We start from the raw sequence: 22,622 nt of genomic DNA, 5'->3' as shown, positions 1-22,622 counted from the left end.
CACATTTCCAAAAAGAAAAGGGGAAAAAAGCCATTTGGAAATGGTATTTATGCACATGATTTGTCATTAAACCAGCTGCAGAAGAAAGCGGTTTTTGACAAGAGGCACCTTCAGTAAACATGTGGTGAATTATGTGGTCTTGGTTAAGAAATAATCTCAGCTCACAGTGACAGTCCAGTTCCCAGGAGACACATGCCCACAGCCTGCCTGGGTCTGCACAACAGTGCACACAAGAGCTGAGTCATGGGAACAAACCTTTTTGCGGTCTCCACCGACTTCTGCTCCGCCAGCTCCTTCTGCAGCTCCCTCTCCTTGGCCTCTTTCTGGCCAATGGGGCAGTCCTCAGGGACAGTGAAGAGGGACAAGGCATCTTTGCTGTCCTCTTCTCGGAGCACTTTAGCAAACACCTTCTCCGCCAGGAGCCGGACTTGCTCATCTACCTCGGAAATGTTCAGCTTGGGGAATTGGCGCGGCATCTCGGCTAGCAAAGAAAGCACAAGAGTTAAACCTCATGAGTTACTGGATGGTTGAGTTGCCAGTGAGCGTGAGGAGAAGTGCTGAGGAAGAGCAGGGCCCTCCCCGCCCCCCACAGGGTTAGCGCTCTACTCAGGTATTCTCCAGACCAAACGAGCATGCCAATTTTTAAAATTAGTTCAATAAGTCATTGGATGTGATGTCAGCTCAAGTTTTCATGAGAAAGCAAATGTTCAGAAGTCAAAGAATGAACTGTCCAGTCCAGTGCACTTCCATTTTCCTGAACTCAGGGAATCCACGACACATTGGCAGCCCTGCCTGCCTGACTTTATTTCCAGACTTTGTTTCCATGATGAAGAAGAGAGGAGAGTTCAGAAACCCCCTCTGGGAGACTATGCAACAATGAGCAAACCTTGCTCCCCACCACACAGAGTGGAAGACTAGAGCCCAAAGGACTAAGTTAATGATTAAAGCCCCACAAGATGACAGCTAAGGCCTGGAGAAACCAAAGTTGCATTCTTAATTACAACAAAAGTCATTTTTTGCTGAAAAAAAAAAAAGAATCTGCCATTGTGGTCTCACTGTTTCCCAAGCCCACCAGAACCTCTAAGACAAAGCAAATTAAAGAAAGATTTGGGCAAAGGAATACTCTTTACCTTTCACAACCCAACTGAAAACTCACTTCCTCAAAGAAGCTTTTCTTCATTCCTCACTCTGCATATTGGTCTCTTACCATCAGTAGTTGGCCTAAATCACTTAGTTGGTTCCTTTCTTGTTTTTTTTGCAACATTTATATAGTACTTAGTAAGTACCCTCTGCCAAGTGCTTTACAGTTATTAATGCAGTTAGTCTTATTATTTCCTTTTTACAGATGAGAAAATGAAAGCACAGAAAACTAACTTGCCCAGAGTCAGACTGTTAATAAGTTAATAGATTTGTGCTGATCTTAGCCTTTTGCTCCTCTGCCCCTTTTCTTTCTGAACTGTAGAGATTTGAACCCAGACACCTAGTACCCAAGTCTTAACAACTATGCTGTGCTGCTTCTCTCTGTACAGTGAATGCCAGGGCAGGTCTCAGTGTCACCAGCATCACACCTATGGAATGGGTAAATACTGACTGCATCCTTTCCAACATGCCACCTTTATCGGGAGTGGCTCTGGAAGAGGAGTTTCAGGTCCACCTACGAACATAATTTCTTTAAGGAAGGTTTCAAGAGAGAAGTGGTTTTATCAGCCTGACAGATGAGGATGAAGGTGAGATAGTGCCCGGTTGCTATCTGGCAGGGAGAGGAAGCAATTACAAAGGAGGAGGGATCCACTGTGAGCAACCTTGGGAAAATTATTCTTTGAGCTTCACAATTTTCTCATTTGTGAGTTGAAGGGATTAGACTAAATGGTCTCTAAGGTCCTGTCAGTCTTAAGTGCCACAATTCTATGTACCAGAGAGGTTTCCGGTGCTGGGGGGGGGAAGGGGGAGGAAGTGTGCCATTCTGGTCTCTGCTGCACGTGGGTCTCATATTCAGCACACATACAGGAAGGAGGAAAGCAGGCTAATAACGGCAAAGAATGTCTGTGGGCCCCTTGGCTCTGAAACCAATTTCCTCCTTCCCTCCATACCCAGAGCCAGGCCTCCCCTGGGTTTCTCTTGCCCCCAGTAGGTTGAATGAGAGGGAGCTGATGAGGAAAAGCATCTCAGCAGGCCACTGTGCTGGTCTATGGCAGCAGACACCAAGGCAGCAAAGGCCTATTCTTTGCAAAGAGGAAAAGGAACACAGCTGACTGTGGAGATTTCTACATCCTGATAGCAAAGAGAAGGGGAAGCTGGAAACCATCAAAGCAGAGGCTTGGAGAAGCAAGTTACAGGGGGAGAAAATGGAAGAAAAAAAATCCAAAAATAAAGAACTAGACCCAGGAGGAGCTGTTCGAGTAGAATGCCTCCACCCAACCCCACCCCCGCTTCTAAGGCCACGGGTGAAGGGCAGCATTCCAAAATCTCACATAGCATCTCAGACATAGTATCAGACCCCAAGCCAAGGGCAGCCAATGCCATAAAGCATCTGTACCATTTGACAAAGTAAACCCACTTCTAGAAATTGCTTCTAAGAAAAGAATCTGAAGGCAGGAAAAAGCACAAAGATGTTTACCTGTACTCTTTATACAAAAAGCTTTAAAATGTCCAAATTAGAGCATACTCACTTGGGAAAAAGTTAAGCAACCAAAATTATAATTATGAGGACAGTGAAATCATATAAAAACTACTTGTAAAATAACAGTAAATGAAAAAATTAATTTCTAAAACTATACCCCCGCTTTGATTACAATGAGAAAAAAAATGCATCCCCTATGGACAAAGGCTGTAAAAGAGACACACACTCATGTGATCAGATGAGAGAATTGACTGTATGTGAGGCAAAGTTTTATTTTGATTGTTAATGTTGCTATAATACCATTTTAACAAATGCAAAGAAGGTAGAAAGTGAATAGACTTAAAAGTTTATAAAAAGAGAAAAAATCAAACATCATCACCACAGAGAGAACAACCCAAAGGGAATGACACCATTGGGACCCATCTCTGCATTAGCTCGTGCCCTGGATGGATATAGCTCACCCCCACCTTCCCATGCCCATCCTTCACTCCCACAGACACACATAGGACTGACCCAATCACACCCACCAGGTCCCCTCACAAGAGGGCATTTGGGGGATCCTTTGACATAAATGTCGAAAGTTCTTAAGCCAAGTTCTGCCATATTCTTCCATGAGGCATTTTTTTTTTCTTTTTCTTCTTAGATTTATTTATTTATTTATATAAGCACTGGGTACAGTCAGAAGCGCGGGAGGGTAAGAGAATTCACCAGGGCCAGAGGGGAGAGCAGAGCAGGCAGATTGACGAAGTACACTGCTGAGGGGAGCAGCGGGCGGCAGGAGAGGTCTGCGCACCATGTGGGACCCTCGCCCAGCGGCTGGGAATAGAACCCAGCGCTCAACCGCTGCCCCATCTGAGAGGCCCCTCATGAGGAATTTTAAACTTGCTCACATCAACTAAACATTCTTTCAGGATCATCTCTAAAAATGATCTTCCTTTTCCTTTAGACGAAGTAGCTTAAATCAGCCTTTCTAATATGGGTCCCTAAGAATTTAATACCTGTTGCTGGGAAAACAGGTCCTCTGGTGAATGATTAGGGAGGTATTGCATTCATATAGCCCCTCATCCCAGATTCAAAAGGCACATCAAAGACTCTAAAATCAGAGCTGCATTTCCCCCATAAACCCCTCTCTTTTCTCCCCCCCACAGATTCCTTATGAATTTCTCGCCAAACTATTACCAATGTCTTAAATAATTGGCGAAGACTTGATTCCGTGCTTTGACAGAGACCACGTACCCCACTTGAGAGCTGGTCTAAGTCAGCAGGCCTGAGGGCTTAACTATATTTCTGCTCTCTTCTGGACATTCTTGGCACACAGTTCCCACCTGCCTATCCCTCCCTCCAGGGCTTGCCTCTCCTCTCAGACCTACAAAACTGCCCAGTCAGGCATATCGAGGAAAGCAGATACCAAGCAGAGCTTCAGCTCCAGCTGCTTGTTCAAGCCTTACTTTCAACTGTTTGTCAGCTAAAGCTAGCAGGATGAGGCAGTTTAACTGAGAACTCACTGGCATCAGCTGGTGATACAGCTTATCTCATTACATACAACATGCTCATGTGACCATGAAAAACCATCTCAAAGTTAGAAAGCTATAAAACCACAGCAATTTCAACAAACAGTAACTTTTATGGCACCACAGTCCTTCAAAAAGGAAGCACAGTGCCATTTAAAAGGCAAATGAAGCTGCACCGTGCTTTTGCCAGATTCCCATCATCAGAACCCACAACACAGACCTGAGCCTGACGCTGGAGTCTCCATGGCTGATCCTGAGGCGGCCACACAGGCAACACACTTGGACCAGGACTGCTCCTGCTCGGGAGGCTGAGCTGAGTCAGTGTGTAAGTGCTGCTAGCTGGGTCCTGTCTGCCGCTGCCTGCTGGGGTGGGAGGTCTCTGCTTTGCATATCTGTGAGCAGCCCTGAGCAAGAGCAGGAAAAGTCTGGGCTGGAAATTCTTCCGTGAATATGAAATATAAGTGGAAAATTTCCAAGACTCCCAGGTAATGCCAGTAATCTGCTATAAAATGGCTCTTGTATCCTGAATGCAGAGTTCTGGCCCTGTTCACAGCCCTCTCCAGAGCAAACTGAAGCCGCAGCTGCCCCAACTCACTGTACATTCATACTTCCAGACCAACCACAGAAGATAAGCCACACCCTCCCTGTAACGTCCAGACTCCTCCTGAAAGCTGCAACACCATCACCTTGTCTGCTTCCATCTTAAACCCCACTTAGGCTTAGCTTGGCTCCTGGGTTCATTTTACCACAGGGATTTGTCTGTGGCATGCCTGCCCTGCCTCCCTCAGAAGGTCCCTCAGGACAACCCTCCAGAGGGCACCTCAGGACTGACAGGGGGAGCTCTGAATCCTGTTTTAAGTACAGGCTCCTCCCTCCTGTCCACCTCTAAAAGTGGGAAGGACCATAAACTGTCCCTTCCTTTCCCAGGAACAGGCTAGAATGAAAAGTGGCCTGCCTTCTGCCACACCTTCCCCCCTTCCCTGCGTATCACATGTGAGGGGGGGTAGCCTAAGGAGTGTGATTGTGCATGCGCATGCGCGTGCACACACACACACACACACACACACACACACACACCCGAAGTATGGCCCACGGACCCACCTGAGCCCACCTCACCCTCCCCTTCTTACTGCCTCTCACAGCTCCCATGTGGGCCTCCAGCTCTGAGGAGTCTGTGGAGCACTGACTGCACTCACTACCCTGCCACCAGCAGCTGCCACTCTCCCTGGGAAAGCTGGAGCTGCCTCAGGTGACCCCCAGACCAGTCCTCTAAAAGCAAGCAGGGGGAATGAAAACACATCACACAGCGCAAATTCCATTCTTCATCTGCCCCCTAGGAGGTCCCATTTGGGGAAAGTTCAGAGCAGACAAGGGCCTCCCAATGATTGAGCAAGCCGTGTGTGTGTGTGTGTGTGTGTGTGTGTGTGTGTGTGTGTGTGTGTGAAAAACCTGTGAGCAAAATGGCATTTCTGTGGTGTTGCTGGAATCCTGGGGGGAAGAGCCCAGAAAATATGAGTCAGTTGTTTACGGGGAGACTAGCTCTAGCCCTGACTTGGACCTGAGTCACCTCCTCAAGTCCATTTGTGAGGTTAGACCTTCCTGAACTCAAATAATAATTCCTGTGCACGCAGGGCAGGATTATAGGATTAACACACGATCCTCAGGCTGCTGCTGAGTTCTTGCTACCCAGAGATTATGACCCACCTGTCCTCACAGCTGTTTCACTAGCAGTGCAACCAGCAGGCTACAAGCAACTGAGAGGGAGGATAATATTTATTCATTAAATAATTAAACGGACTTAAAACAAAGACCAAAAAAAACGAAGCCTTTAGTACTGTTCTGTCAGAAGGGAGGAGGAGCAATGATTCCTTCTGCTGTGTGTCTGGGTGGAGGCAGGGGAAAGATTCAATGGAGGGGAAGGGTGTGCAATGGCAGCGTCCTAACCCATGCATCTAGAAGCCCGCCTGGACCCAACACATGCAGGGAATTTTATTCTGCACTTTTAACCAGACTGTGGATAGCCTTAGTCTAAACAAGCATTTCCCAAAGTGTAGTCTATAAAACATAAATGTCAAGAAGCTTGGTAAATCTGCATTCCATAGTCCTTTATAGGGATCATGCACAATTCCTACTAGCAGATTGTAAATACCTAAGAAGTCCAACAGTAAAGAAAACTGCTTAACTTTGTTTAACTCAACACATTTATTTGACCCTCCTACCAGCACTACAGGAAAAAACACCTATTAATATCCCATGGCATGGGCTTTGGAAAATATCTTCGATTTGAGCATTCATTTTCCATCCTAGAGAAAACTGCCTTCCTGGGACACAGCTAGGGGTGTGAGACCGACTCCACTAGGTCTGGACAGAAAAGAACAGCAGTCCCACTAAGATGGCACAGATTGGGACAACAGTCAAGGGAAGACGGAAGACCCTCTGGAATAGCCGCATTTTTGGAGGAAATTATAACTCTGTTGCAAGAGGAAAAGAAGGCCAGCTCCACTCAGGACCTCACAATTCTACCTTGAGCCTACCATGTCACTACTCCTTTTGAAGTCTCCTTAGACTGAGGAACATTGGTCCCAAGTTCAAAGCCTTATTTCCTTTTTGAAGAAACATTAAGACAACCTCTGATGACCAACCCCCGAGTGTGCATCTCCTGCCCTGGAGACCAGAGCACATTCACTTTTACCATTTAATTGCCCCTTAAAAGCCCCTAAAGACAGGAAAGACTGGAATCAAATTATGCCTAATCAAGAAGGTTATTAGTCTCCTCTTCCTGAAAAGGATGCTGTGGACTTTTTTCCTTCTCATTTCTAGGGTATGCATGACTCACATGGGAGTTGGCTAAAGGAGCTTTACCTGATAAATATCACCTCCATGACAGACCTCACCCATAGCATTCACTATTGTACCCCCATGTATGAAATATAGTAGGCATCAATAAACACCTGTTGAAAGAATAAATCATAAAAGAGTGAATGAATGAACAAACTAAGTAGATAGATCTACCTAAGGCAAGAGATAGTCAGTATTGGATATGGTAAAGATATGGTCTCAGGCCAAACTACCCAGGTTTGAATCTTGTTCCACACTTCATTGCATGACCTTGGTTAAATGACTAAACTTCTCTAGCGCAATTTTATTCACTATATGATGGAGTTATTAATAGTACCGACCTCATAGGTAACCATGATGATTAAATGAGTATGTAAAGTGCTTAGCATAGTACCCAGTACATAGTATGTGCTTCACAAGTATTACTCATCAACATCATTGTCATCATTGTCATGATGTCAAGTACAAGAAAGTCCAACTGGGGAAATGAACACAAAGTTTCATCTATGCACCGAATCCCTTTACTCAACATTATTTATTGAGCACTGTTAAGTGCCATGTACTCTCTCAAGCTCCTATCTGGGTGCAAGGAGAAAGAAACCATGTTTAAATGTGAAACAGAAGGAAAAGCAGCTTTCTCCTCTAAAAATGACATTTCTGTTGACTGTACATGGCCAGCACGTCAGTCAAGAGCCCATCCACTTAAGCCCCCTCTACATGAAAGTCCAAAGCCATGACCTCCTGTCCTGGATATGCAGCCAGTAGATGGAAAAACCGAAAGATTAATACATCTGGGGAGAGAACCAGGAAGGTCAGTGAGTAGTTTTAGGGGAGAAAATACATCGTTCTCCTTAACCCTCCATCTGCCCATGATATTTTCAAGATCTGGGATTGATTTTGAGGTTATTTGAAGAGCAAGTTTCCAGTGTACAAACAAGTAAAATTGTCCTCATCTCTCAAAAAAAAAAAAAATCCTTTATTTACCTAAGCATCACTCACTCCTTATCCAGGCTCTCAGAAGGACTGAAGATGAACTTAGAGTGGGTGCTGAGAGGTCCAGGAATCTCTATGCAACCCATACCTACAAGCCCTATGATTCTTAGGGAAGCCCCTACTATCATTTCAGAGCAAACAGGCTCCTCAGAGTCACAGTCAGCCTATCCCAACCACCTCAAGCCTGCAGTCATCACTCTGAGAGGTGAGAAGTGATAGGGGCTCCATCTACATTGCTCAGTGACTACCACTCAGCACTGGTACTCTCCTCCTCAAGGGAGGAATTTGTCTTATGAGGACTCCAGCTGCAGCCAACTTTGCCCTGAAGTTGGCCACATGTTGGTCCCCACATTCAGCAGGACGAATAAGGAGGCCCCAAAACTACCCTAAATTCCTCGTAGTTATTCCAGCTTTCAATCCAGCTACTAGGCTAATATGTCATCACCAAGTTTCAGCTACAAACAAGGACCTAACAGTCTGCGGAAATGACACTCTAGTTAGCAAGGTTTTGTTACTTCAGGGCCTCTCAAAACTCACCCCAAAGGCCTCTGCCAGCCAACACAAGCTATTAGCAGTTCCCTGGCAAAGCAGCTACCAGGAAGTTCAAGGGCAGAAAAGCCAACTGCCAGAGACAGCACAGTACTTCTCCCTTGCAGGGAAAGAGTCAAAGAGGCTAAGGATGAAGGTCTCAAATGGTCCCATCACCCTGTCATCCTGTCCATTCCACGGCCTGCAGGTAGAGGTCCACCTCAGCCTCCCTTCACCATGCAGCATCCGGCCAGTCCTCAAGCACCTAGAAACTTATCTGGGAGCTTAAGTGGCAGCAAGTCTCAGGACCCTTAATTTCTGTAAACCTTCCCAAATCAGTGTAGGCAGCCAGGGAGCCTAGTTGCAGGCAGTTGACCAAAGGCCACTGAGCCCTGGCCACCACCGAGACAGGGACAGGGTAGGGGCGAGGGCCGGTTGAGGGGCGGGGGGATGAGCCGGGGGCGGGTTGCTGAGAAGGTGGGAGAACAAGTTCCGACCCCAGGGCGATCCACTCCCGCCCTGAGCCGGGGGTTCCGCTGGACGCAGACCCAAGGTCAGCAGCGCAGCGTCGCGCGCACTCACCAGGTTCAGGGGACAGCGCCATACCGTGGGCCTGAAGGGGCGGCCGCAGGGCCCGAGCCCAGGTGGCGGATCTGGGCAGGGCGCACAGCCAGAGTCGCGGAGGGGCTGCCGGCCGCGCCCCGGGCCTGTCCGCACCCCCCGGCCGGAGCTCCGCGGAGTACGAGGCACAACCCGCTGCAGAGCGGGGGGCCGAGATTTCCCGGGGCGCAGCTCTGCGGAACCCCCACCCCAGAGTTCCCGGGCCCGCTCCGCTGAGGAGCAGCCGGCCGCCGCGCGCCGCGGGAAGGGGCGCCCTACCTGGAGTGCGCGGAGGAGAGGCCAGGGCAGGGGGGGCCGCCGCCGCCGCGCAGGTCTGCCTCGCCCGCCGCGGGCCCGCCGGGCCTGTACCCCGCGACCTGGAGCGCCGGGCCGCCCTGCCAACTGGAAACTTGGGCTCCGGGGGCGCGGCGGCCGCCCAGTCCCTCCGCCGGAAGCGCGCCCGCCGCAGCCCGGTCAGGCCCCGCGCTCCCCGGACCCGCCCTCGCCGCGCCCGCCCGGCCCGGAGAGGCGCCCCTGGGCGCTCGGGTTGGCCAGAACCGCCTCCCGCCGCGACCTTCCGCAAGGTGAGATTCTGGGGTCTCGGTCCCCACACAGGTGACTTCTCCCCCAAGCGGAAAGGACTTTGGAGCTTGGGTTTTCTTCGGGACGGGCTGGTCTCTTGAATCACCTTCTTGCCGCTGCGCGCGTGTGCGCGTACACACACACAACACACACACACACACTCCAACCTTCACACACACACACACACACGCCAACCTTCACACACACACACGCCAACCTTCTCACACACACACACACACGCCAACCTTCACACACACACACGCCAACCTCACACACACACACACACACACACACGCCAACCTTCACAAACACACACACACACACACTCCAACCTTCACACACACACACGCCAACCTTCACACACACACACGCCAACCTTCTCACACACACACACACGCCAACCTTCTCACACACACACACCAACCTTCTCACACTCACACACACACGCCAACCTTCACACACACACGCCAACCTTCACAAACACACACACACACACTCCAACCTTCACACACACACACACACGCCAACCTTCACACACACACGCCAACCTTCACAAACACACACACACATACACACACTCCAACCTTCACACACACGCACACACGCCAACCTTCTCTCATTCACACACACATACACACGCCAACCTTCTCTCACTCACACACACGCCAACCTTCACACACACACATACACACGCCAACCTTCTCTCACTCACACACACGCCAACCTTCACACACACACATACACACGCCAACCTTCTCTCACTCACACACACGCCAACCTTCACACACACACACCAACCTTTACAAACACACACATGCCAACCTTCTCTCACACACGCCAACCTTCACAAACACACACACTCATACACACACACACCAACCTCTCACTCACACACACACTCCAACCTTCACACACACATGCCAACATTCTCTCACTCACACACACACACGCCAACCTTCTCACTCTCACACACACACACGCCAACCTTCACGCACACACACACGCCAACCTCTCACTCACACACACACACCAACCTTCACACACACACACCAACCTTCACAAACACACACACGCCAACCTTCACAAACACACACACGCACACGCCAACCTTCCCTCTGGCTTGTACACCCCCCCTCCGGTCCACACTGACCAGCGCGTTGCCACAGCCAGTGGCTTCCTTGCAGCCCTTACGGGCCTCTCAGCGTTTGAAAGGACTGACACGCCTTCCTTCCTGGAATGCTTGGAAGATACAGGTTCCAGAATCATCCCCAGCGGTCTCTCTTCCTCTCTGTCTCTCTGTGTCTAGCTCTCTCTCCTCTTCCCCCAGACTTTCCACATATTTTGGTGACCTCCTTTTGGCTTAAGGGCCTGACTTTTCATTGGGGAGAGACGCTCCCTGAGTTCCCTCTGCTTCCAGCCTCCTTTCTCATTCTGCTGCTCTGCTCTGGGAATCTCACCTGCTCCCATGGTTTTAACAACCTCTTGCCCACTAATGACTCTTGAACCTCATCTCCAGCCCAGAATGCTCCCGAAGATGCAGATGGTGTATCCAACTTCCTGAGGCACATCTCCACCGTTCCCAGGCCCGTGGAAAGGGACACCCTCAAACTTCTACTCTCTTCACTGGAATGTGCCAGCACTCCTTCCTACTCCTGTTTCCAGTCCTCTTGAATGATACCTCCACCACCCGCTCCCCAGGCCACACTTGCCAACCATCCTCTACTCTTCCCCCTTTCATCTCTCACACCAAATGTCTCCAGAGGAGGGAAATGAAACTTTAATAGTGAGCACCCACTGTGGACTCACTGTGCGGTTTTCACATAGTTGTCTCATTTAGGTACCAAGTTTATTCCTTCTAACTCTTAGCCTGATATTTACAGTTTATAAATGATATGCCATGCATTTGCATTAATATATTATAAAGCATGCTCAAAAACCATAAACAGATATGGTGAAGATGAAAAATTTTAAATTACTTCATTTTTAATGAATGGTACACTATGGTTTTTCCCTTCCACTTTAAAGTTATTAGCAAAAATCTGTTCAGTGAAAAGCAACATGATTAAAAATGGTCTTAATAAATCATTAATATATTATGAGACTAAAAAGTATGCTTTTAAGTTCAGTCAATGTCAATACTTATTCCTAATGGGTTTATTGCTCCCCCAAAAAATAACCCACAAAGATTAATAGACACAAATAAATTATGCTTTTGACTGCATTTATTTTAAGTCTTTGTTTAAATCCCACCCACCAATTTTGCAAATGTGAGATTCCACCAGGAAACTCTTCTTTATCCATAGAGCCAGCATTCTTGATGCTTTTATCAGTTCTTCTTGCAAATATTTTTAACAAAAGGATTTTTTTATGCTCAAAACTCATCGTTTGGAAGATTGATTTTATAAATGGGTTTAAAAGTAAACTTATTAATTTTGAAGGCTGTGGCTATGGCAGCCTATATAGGTGACACTGACATGATTCTTCTTGGCATTAAAGTCATTTTTCCCTCACTGGAACAAACATCACTTTTCAAAGTATTTTCCCTATGACCGGGTTCTTTTTTTTTTTTTTTTTTAAATAATAAATTTTATTTTTATATTCCCCCATACAATTGCAAACCCCCCATTCTGACCCCAATCCCTCCCCTCCCGCCCCTTACCCTCCCAAAAGTGTCTCTGTTTCATAGTTTTTTGTTGATTTTGATTTTCACTTTCTTATAGTTATTCATTTTCCTGGTCCAGACCGGGTTCTTTTAACTCATAGTTATTTTCTCAATTCATTGCTAAAATATTACCTTTATATGATAGGAGACTCAGGGTGTGTGTGTGTGTGTATGCACTTGTGACAGTCACACACCAACAAATCAGAGGTTGGCAAATTTGGAACACTTGCCTTTCATTAAAGAAATATATCTTTAAATTCCATACATTACCTTGAGATTACCAGTAAACCTTTGAGTAATATGAAATTATTCCAAATCTTATTTTATTTTTCAAAGTAGCCGTATTATTGACAACCTGTGGTATTTTATGCTCTTCTGAGTTTCAGTTTCTTTATTGCTGTAGTTGGCAAATGAATGATGCAATTGATGAGTTTCATATATGGTTCCTCCCTATCCCCAACTTCCAGTTTTGTATCCTAGCCAGGGCAACATGGATACTTTCACACATGAAAACCACAGCATGTTTTACTGAGTAAGTCATTCACATGATAAACAGATCTTTCCTTTAGTAGACCACAAAAATTACTCCTTTATGAATGCCATGATTAGAAAGTAAAGACTTAAGATGGAATATGTGACCAATTTGTATCTAGTCATATAGTCAACCTCCTCAGCACTTCTTGTATTCTAAATCTTTTCTTTAAATTTTCAACAATGTTTCTGATTTTCAATAGAATGCATTTATAGGGCCTCCCCGGTGGTGCAGTGGTTGAGCGCTGGGTTGCAAAGCTGCCCGCGGCCTCTGCGGCGCTGGTTCGATCCCCAGATGCTCCCCGGCCACCGGAGGAGGGTCCCACATGGCGCTCAGACCTCTTCTGCCGCCCGCTGCTCCCCTCAGCAGTGTACTTCGGTCCTTCTGCCTGCTCTGTTCTCCGCTCTGGCTCTGGTGAATTCTCTCACCCTCCCGCGCTTCTGACTGTACCCAGTGCTTGTATAAACAAAAACAAACAAATAAAGAAAGAAAGAAAGAAAACATGCCTCTATATAAAAAAAAAAATTATAAAAAAAAAAAGAATGCATTTATATGGTGTTGCCATCTTGTCTCTGTAGTAATTCAGTTACTTTAACGGTGGCAAATAGGACAGTGGTTTTCCCAATATTGACTGGTTCGTTTTTGCCTTTTACTAGTAAGTAAAAGGGATTTACTAGTAAGCAAAAGGGATTTCTAATCATGTTTGTTACATTTAATGACCTGGAGTATACCCTCACACACACACACACACACACACACACACACACACACTCACACACACACACTCACACAAAATTGTAGCAGTTTGTATTCTGGGTGTATAAAATGTATGTCTTGCTGATAGTGATGGCATATTTATATTATTTTTAGCTAATACTCCAAAACCCAATGTGCCCTAATGTTGACTGTTAACGATAGTGATTTAAATGATACTTCAAGTAGTCTTTTTTATAAATTTGAACTTCCTCTTGGCAACTCCTTTATGAGAGTTAACTATCATTGTAACGGATCCCCTATTAGTAGTAGGAAATTGTTAGCTCTGCCCTTTTTCTGAATTTGTTATTGCTGACACTATTTGTATTATTTTTCAATTTATGGATTTCTTTGCAGGAATCTTTTCAAGCCACTTGCCCTTTTTGTGCTATTTAATTAAATGATAGGTGATATAACCTCTCTGTACTGCTTGGGATACAAGTAATTCATAATACCTCACAACTCTCTTGAAAGCCACTGGACCAGGAAGGATGCCACCTTCTACCCCACCCATTCCCTGTGTTGATGAACCCCATCTCTTCCCTGAGGTCACCTCTACTATGACCATGATGTGAACACCTGATGCAAGGACTAAGTGTGCCTGTGTCAACTCATATAGTAGACATTGACAAAACATTAATTTCTTTATAGTAACAATTAAATTTGAGTTTTCATTTTCTTCTACATTCCAATGGATCATCTTGCCCACCCCACTTGGAACATCACTGATTTAATCCATCCCTCCCATTGCCTCAGTTCAGTGTAAATACCACCCAACTAGTCCCTGCCAACACAGCCACCACCCCCACCCCACTCCAACTCTCCAGCAGGACCACCAGTCTTTTCTCCATGCTTTTGCCACTAGGAACAGACATCCTGCATCCTCTTCTCCTCTACTCCAATCTGTCAGATGCTCCAACAGTCAAGCCTTGGAGAGCATCTGGGCCTGAGCTGTGGGTTATCTCTGTGATATTCTGACTCCAAATGGCACTGGGGGATGGAAGCCCAGAGGTGTTTGCAGTCTGCACTCTGAACCTACCCCCTCTAAAGTTCTCTTCTGTTGTTCCATAATGCACCAAGATGGGCATGGTAGCCTCCAAGTACCATCCTCTCTGCCTCCTCTTACAGTTTATCAGCCTACAGAAGCCAAAATCTCCCCCCAGTAGACAAGGAGAAAGGGGCTCTGCTTCTAGGAGTACTATAGCAGAACTTCACCACGTGCATCCAGTTTTCAAACCAAAGGGCCCTGGGGCCTTCTACTAGTTGAGTGAATTGGAATCATGGCATATGCGCTGACAATGAGGCTGCTATAGGTCCATCAGGAGTACATGGTGGTAGGAAGAATGCCCAAGACCATGTTCCCAGGTTCAGGTATAGAAGGGCATTGCAGGCCAACCCAATGCAGTGGCATAACAGAAGTACAGCCTTCCCCACACCTGCTTCTCCACTCCAGTCCAAGTTCTCTCCCCAGGAATTTAACTCCCATGTATTCAGTCAGCCCTAAGCAAACTGGAATCTGACAGTGGACATATCTGACCCCTTACAATAACCAGCTGATTCCTTCTTTCTGAAATGAGCTTTTAGAAAGAAGCTAATCAAACCTCAGCACTTTGAAAATCAGTGTGAATAAGAGCCTGGCCTTAGATGCATAGTTCATGCACTTGGGATTGAAAATGGAGCTATTAGGGCCTCCCTGGTAGTCTAGGGGATAAGTCTCAGCGCTGTCACCACAATGGCCTGAGTTTGACCCTGAGCCAGGGAGCTAACCCACAGGCACAGCAGACCTCTCCTGTCTCACTTGCTGCTCCCCTCAGCAGTGTATTTCAATAAATATGCCTGTTCTGCTCCCCACTCTATCTCTGGTGCATCTTCTCACTCCCCACACCTCTCGCCTACACCCCAGTTCTTCTACGCAAAAAAAGAAAATGGAGTTGCTATGACAGGTAGTAGGGGAAGGATGCTCTGGGCACCATGTCCCGACCAGGATGGGAGAGGGAGATAGTTCAGGAGTAGCACTGGCATTAAGGCTCAGGGTCACTGGGAGTTTTGCATGTAGAGTTCTTCCTTTCCAAACTGGAGTGAAAGAGGGATGATTTGGAGGCATGGGGTCCACACCATATGACCAAGAACACTCTCTCAGTAGTCAGGGGGCTTATGCTCTCCTGGACATGCCTGTCTGACTATGATCTCTGTGATTAAATTGAAGTCTGGGAATTAGCAGTCTCCTTGCCCATCTAAGAACAGCTGTCCTAGCCTTCACTCCAGGACTCCACAAGATCACCCTAGGCTGTTGCTTCACCTTGCCTTGTTTTCATGTCTTTCATATGCTTCAAAACTCCATCAGCCTAATCATTACACCATTCGGTAAGATTGTGTAGTAGACTTCTATAGATGGAAATAGCAGCCTCAAATAGCTTTGTACATTTAACACACTGTCTGAACTCTCCAAATCATCAGCCCCAACTCCCTTCATCTCTTGCCTTATAATTTGAAATTCAGGTTTTAAATTCTAGCATAACTCTAGCCCTCTAGGGTTGTTTGGAAGTAGGGAAAAGGAGGTGAGCAGAGTAAAGCTTCAAAGTTGTGGTCTCTGTCTCCCAGAGACGCAGTCTCTCCCATTGCACCCTACACCCCTACACACACACACACACACACACGTTCCTCGTAAGTCATAGATCTTTCCAAGATCTTTTCCTGGCTGTAGTTTCTAGCACCCCCAGTCCCAGTTGTCCTCTTCCCAATCCCTGGTTTAAAACTGCCCACCCACGCAGCGGTTGAGCGCTGGGTTGCGAAGCTGCCTGCAGCCTCTGCGGCGCCGGTTCGATCCTCGGCTGCTCTCCGGCCACCAGAGGAGGGTCGCACATGGCGCGCAGACCTCTCCTGCCGCCCGCTGCTCCCCTCAGCAGTGTACTTCGGTCCTTCTGCCTGCTCTGCTCCCTGCTCTGGCTCTGGTGAATTCTCTCACCCTCCTGCGCTTCTGACTGTACCCAGTGCTTCTATAAATAAATTAATTTTAAAAAATTATAAAAATAAATAAATAAATAAAACTGCCTACCCAACCATTCCGTGAACAATAGGGCCAAGGGCCAAGTCAGGAGCAAGAATATATAGCTATCCTAAAAAGAAACTTCTCTGAAGAGGAAATGCAAATGGCCAACAGGCATATGAAAAAAGGTTCAACATCACTTGTAATCAGGGAAATGCAAATCAAAACTACCATGAGATACCATCTGACACCAGTGAGAATGGCACATATTAAAAAAACTAGCAACAACAAATGTTGGCAAAGTTGTGGAGAAAAAGGAACTCTCCTGCACTGCTGGTGGGAGTGCAAACTGGTCCAACCACTATGGAGAGCTGTGTGATTTCTTGACCTACTAAACATAAAGCTTCCATATGATCCAGCAATTCCACTCCTAGGTATTTACCCAAAGGACACAGAAACATCAATTCAAAAGGGCACCTGCACCCCTGTGTTTATAGCAGCACTATTTACAATAGCTAAGCTTTGGAAACAACCCAAATGCCCAAAAACAGATGACTGGAACCAGAAGATATGGTACATATACACCATGGAATATTACTCAGCATTCAAAAAAGATAAACACATGCAATTTGCAGCAACATGGATGGCGCTGGAAGGGATCATGCTTAGCGAAGTAAGTCAGAAAGAAAAAGAAAAATACCGGATGGTCTCACTCATAGCAGGAATCTAGAAAACTTAAATAAGGGACCAGGAAAAAGAATAACTATAAGAAAGAAAATATCAAAATCAACAAACAACTATGAACCAGAGACACTCTATGGGGGGTGGGGGGTGGGGAAAGGAGGGATTGGGGTCAAAATAAGGGGGTTGTAATTGTAAGGGGAATATAAAAATAAAATTTATATAATTAAAAAAAAAGAATATATAGCTATCCTGACCCACAGTGTTTGCTTCCCAGCGTCAGACTCCAGAAAGCTGACACTCATCAGTCCTCAACAATACCATCCACAGCCAGTCCATCCCCGGTTCAGTGGATACCAGGAACATCTGGAAGAATGAGAGCAGCTTAAACTGTATCAGAAGGAAGCCCAGGGATTTTTCAAGTGCCTGAATTTTTATTTAAGTATAGGCCTGGGCCTCCCTAGTGGCCTAGGGGTTAAGTCACAGTGCCTTCACCATGATGGCCCACCTTAACAGCCTGAGTTTAACCCTTGCCAGCAAGGTAATCCACATATGGCGCAGCAGACCTCTCCCGTCTTGTCCGCTGCTCCCCTTAGCAGTGTATTTCAGTAAATCTGCCTGATCAGCAAACTTCTCTGTCACTGATGAATCCTCTCACCCCCATCCCTGCACCTCTGGCCTACACCCCAGTTCTTCTATGCAAATATAAAATCTTAAAATAAATAAAATTTAAAAAAACAGTTCTTTAAAAATAAAAAAAAAGAATGGGCCTAACTCTAATCTAATTGAGGATAGTAACACCTTTGGGTGCAGAGGACTCTATACAACAATTTGATTTGGGAAATAAAATAATTGCCATGATTACACAAACTGTGAATGTAATTAATGCCACTGAGCTATATATATAAAATTAATCACATTATATACAACAAATTATTCAAATTATGGCTTTTTTAATTGAAAATTTGGGGTGTTTTCCTTTCGAACATAATGTTAACCTTTGGAGAATATTTGATTTCTCCCCTCAGGTGTAGTCTCTTTAGTTCTCCCACCACCATAGAACCATGATCCATCACCAGAGTCTCTTATGGTCTTCCCACCCCTAATTTGACCCCTATACCTCCCCTTCCCCTGCTATATGCCTCAGATCTTTGGTCAGATTGCAAGTTTTGTCTCTTTCCTATTCCTTTGGTTTCTCTCTTTTTCTGCCTGTAAGTAAAACTATCCAATATTTATCTTTTTCCTTCTGACTTATTTTGCTTAGCATAATCCCTTCCAGCTCCATCCATGTTACCACAAATGGCGTGAGTTTATCTCTTTGGTTCCCTTAGTAGTATTCCATTGTATATATATGCTAGTTCTTCTTGATCCAGTCATCTGTTTGGAGGCATTTATGTTGTTTCCATATCTTGGCTACTGTAGATAGTGATGCAATAAACATAGGCATACAGGTTTCCTTTTGAAATAATGCTTTTGTGTCCTTTGGGTAGATTCTTAGGAGTGGAATTGCTGGGCCATATGGTAGACCCATTTTTAGTGTTTTGAGAAAACTCCACACAGGTTTTAAAATGAAATTTTTGATGTTATGTATGTTTTAATACAACAAAAAAGTGTTGAAAGAACAAAAATTTAAATAACAGAATTTTTTTCAACTTTATCTCAAAGTTTCACTGTTTCTTTGCATCATCAAGTGGAATAGGCCCACAGAAATTGACTTTTTATCAACTATCCCATATCTCCAAACCTTCAGTCCAAGTGGCTTAAGAAAAAGGTGTTCTGAGGAAATAAAGAAGGAAGAGCCATGTTCCATGCTGCCAGAGGAAAGAGGATATGCACATGACAAGAAATGAGATCCCAAAGATACTATTACACAGAAATTCCACCCAGAAATTCTCAGAGATCTTGGAGAGAATAGGGGCTCCAAATAGCTTAGGGTAGCCAAGCATTCCTATAGACAGTTATTTGTCTGAAGAGTGAGTCTTTGACAAAACGTGCAAGCTGACCATAGATCTGAGGCATGCAGCAGGGGAAGGGGAGGGAGAGGAGTCCAAAAAGAGGAGGGAAGAGCACAAGGGACTGTGGTGATAGCTCATAGGCAATAGGGTGGTGGGAACTCACACCTGAGGGTAGAAATCAAATATTGTACAAAAATGAACACTCATGTAAGCATTAAATAAATAAATTTAATTATTGAGTCTTTTAAGAAGAGAGTGAAATCAGCTGGAAGTCTCTGATGCCTAACACCTGTCTATTGTTGCCAAAAATATAAGCCCTAGTCACTGGCCCATCAGCATATTTTACACATTCCACACATTCCAGATAATCCCCTCTTGATCCAGATCAATTCCCAGTGAGCTATGATACAGTTCAGAGCCTTTCTAAATAAACAGCATGAAAGCTTGTGATTTAGTATTCCCAGATGTATTAGTTGGAATAAGGTGCCCCTGAGGGTAACAGAGACCCAAAATAAGGATGACAGAGGAGAGAAAAGTTTCCTTCTCTTTTTCATTCATTAATTAGTCTAAAATTGGGAATTGCAGGTACTTCACATATCCACCGACTCCTGTCAGCCAACACTCTACCATCCCTCATATGGCTTCATCTTAATGAGAATTAGCAGCTCCCTTCCTTTGCCACAAACAGCCAACAGCTGAATCTTCAGCATTATAGCCTTGTTTTATGGAGCAAGAAGAAGGAAGGCTCATATGGTATTTCTACCTTTAAATTTTTGAGGAACCTCCTCACTGTTTCCACAGCAACTGCACTGTCTTGTGTTGTTACAGGAACTTTGTTGCGGCTTTGCGGTGGGAACGTGGTAAGGGACACAACAGTTGTGGAGCAGGTTTGCAAGGCGAGACTCTGCTACTTGGGCAGAAGTTCTTGCGCCATTTATTGAAAGCATACAGGCTAGTAAAAGCTGATCATGTGATAATGTATGAGGAATAAGGTCTGGAGGGTGGGATAGGAATGGGGACAAAGTTTTAAAAGGGACAGGGAAGGGGACATCGTGACCATACATCAAGAGACATTTGGGTCATCAAAGTATGATGTTATCACAGGCAGAGTTATACTGACACTGCCCTGGAGAATGTCACATAATCAGGTCAACAGTAGCCTACATCCCCAGGCCTTCCTTCTTGATAGGGGATTAGGTAGTCAAGGAATTTGCTGTGATTTGCAGATAGCAAATAGGTTACAGTTGGCCATGAGTTGCCAGCTCATAGGAACCCGCAATTTTGCATTCCCACCAATAGTGTACAATTTCTCCGTAGCCTTACCAGCTCTTGTCTTTTGTTTTCTTGATAATAACCAACCTAACAAGACATATTGCATGGTGGTTTTCATTTGCATTTCCATGGTAATATTGATGTTGAGCATATGTTCATATACTTTTGGCCACTTGTAGATCTTCTTTGGAGAAATGTCTATTCTAGTCTGAAGCTTATTTTTTAATTGGGTTATTAGTTTTTTCCCACTGAATTGTAATCCCACTTTCTGCATATTTATACCAAAGAATTGAAATCAGGAGCTCCAAAATATATTAGCACTCTCATGTTCTTTATAGCACTATGCACAATAGCGAAGATATGGACACACTCTAACTTTCCATTGACAGATGAATGGAAAAAGAAAATGTAGTATAAGTGTACAAAGGAATATTATTCAACCTTTAAAAAGAAGGAATCCTGCCATATGCAACAATATGCATCAATCTTAAGGACATTTTTCTAAGTGAAATATGCCAGGGACAGAAGGACAAATACTTACAGAAAGCATCTAAAATAGTTATACTCAACAGAAGCAACAAATGAAATGGTAGTTGCCAGGGACTTGGGATAGGGGGTAGTAGGAAGTAGCTAATCAATGTGTATAAAGTTACAATAAGGCAAGATGAATGAGTTCTAGAGAATTGCTGTACAACATTGTGCCTAAAGATAATAATACTGTAGCGTGCACTTGGAAATCTGTTAAGAAGTTAAATCTCATGTTAAGTGTCCTTGCCACAATAAAAATAAGAAAAACAAAAGAGGGATGAATGAAGAACAGAGGGCATATGCCAAATGTTTTTTAATGAAGCCCCCATACCACACAAAAGCAGTCTTCAAACAGTAAAAGTACCATGAAGTTTAACAAGAAAATATCACCATCCTCAGGTTATAAGGTAGAAGACTCCAGACACTGGGCACAGCATGTGCAAAGGCCCTGGGATAATTTAAAGGAACAATACCTATGTCATTTCTCCAACTTTATTCTTCATGTTTTCTTTTTTTATTATTAATTTTATATATTTTTATATCATTTTTCATTTTTGCACAATATATGCATTTTCATCTTGGTTATAGTCCCCAGACAATTCACACACACCCCTTGTTTTGATTTTACTCTCTCCTCCCTCCCCTGTAGTGTGTCTCTGGTTTATTGTTGCTTGTTGATTTTGATTTTTACTTTATTAAAATTAGTCTTTTTCCTGGTCTTATTTAGGTCTTCTAGATTCCTGCTATGAGTGAGACCATCCGGCATTTTTCTTTTTCTTTCTGGCTTATTTCGTTGAGGATGATCCCTTCCAGCTCCATCCATGTTGCTTCAAATTGTGTGAGTTTTTCTTTTTTGATTGCTGAGTAGTATTCCATTATGTATGAAATGCAAATAACCAACAGGTATATGAAAAAATGTTCAACATCACTTGTAATCAGGGAAATGCAAATCAAAACTACAAGATGGTAATCTTACACCAGTGAGAATGGCACATGTTAAAAAAAACTAGCAGCAACAAATGTTGGCAAGGATGTGGGAAAAAAGGAACTCTCCTGCACTGCTGGTGGGAGTGCAGACTGGTCCAATCACTATGGAAAGCTGTGAGGCAATTCCTCAACCTGCTAAAGATGGAGCTTCCATATGATCCAGCAATTCCACTCTTAGGTATTTACCCAAAGGCAGCAATTCCACTCCTAGGTATTTACCCAAAGGACACAGAAACATTAATTCAAAAGGGCACCTACACTCCTATGTTTACAGCAGCACTATTTACAATAGCTAAGCTTTGGAAACAACCGAAATGCCCCAAAATAGATGACTGGATCAAGAAGATGTGGTACATATATTCTTCATGTTTTCATGATCTGGCATTCTGTTAAGTTTACAATAAAATCTTGGTTTCCAATGTGTGTAAATTCCTGATTTTATTAAGAGAAATACCACATGGGCTGGGTAAATAAAACCAGATTTAGTGCTCCAGGGTGGTAATATTTTTCAATTAACTTTTCCAAACCCCATTACTTTTCTAGCACTTATTAAATTTATAACAAACCCATTTTAAAATTCCTCATGCCTATTCT

At 44.8% G+C, this 22,622-nt stretch overlaps 1 protein-coding gene and 1 long non-coding RNA gene across 4 annotated transcripts in view; one reads left to right on the top strand and one right to left on the bottom strand.

Moving 5' to 3' along the window:
• Positions 1 to 9,413, bottom strand: part of AMPD3 (adenosine monophosphate deaminase 3) — a 48,950-nt gene extending 39,537 nt beyond the window's left edge. Inside the window, exons 1-2 of one of the 2 annotated variants that reach the window (XM_037522660.2) lie at positions 9,370 to 9,413; positions 256 to 481 (exon numbers count right to left, since the gene is read on the bottom strand). In XM_037522660.2, coding sequence (XP_037378557.1) covers positions 256 to 476 — 221 coding nt within the window. In that variant the 5' untranslated portion in view covers positions 477 to 481; positions 9,370 to 9,413. Of the gene's footprint in view, positions 1 to 255; positions 482 to 4,351; positions 5,034 to 9,369 lie in introns of those variants that run through there. The other variant, XM_037522658.2, reaches the window with a different exon arrangement.
• Positions 9,414 to 9,613: 200 nt separating this feature from the next.
• The window catches only part of LOC119255465 (uncharacterized), a 38,033-nt gene continuing 25,024 nt past the window's right edge, over positions 9,614 to 22,622 (top strand). For both annotated transcript variants that reach the window (XR_005127474.2, XR_008553476.1), the window contains exons 1-2: positions 9,614 to 9,674; positions 21,769 to 21,879. This is a non-coding gene — a long non-coding RNA (uncharacterized LOC119255465). The remainder of the gene's footprint in view (positions 9,675 to 21,768; positions 21,880 to 22,622) is intronic.

The sequence above is a fragment of the Talpa occidentalis genome, unplaced genomic scaffold (assembly GCF_014898055.3).
Source record: "Talpa occidentalis isolate TD23 unplaced genomic scaffold, MPIMG_talOcc4v2.1 talOcc4.3, whole genome shotgun sequence".
Lineage (NCBI taxonomy): Eukaryota > Metazoa > Chordata > Mammalia > Eulipotyphla > Talpidae > Talpa > Talpa occidentalis.
Note: the sequence above shows the minus strand (reverse complement) of the source record. Positions and strands in the feature narration are given on the sequence as shown.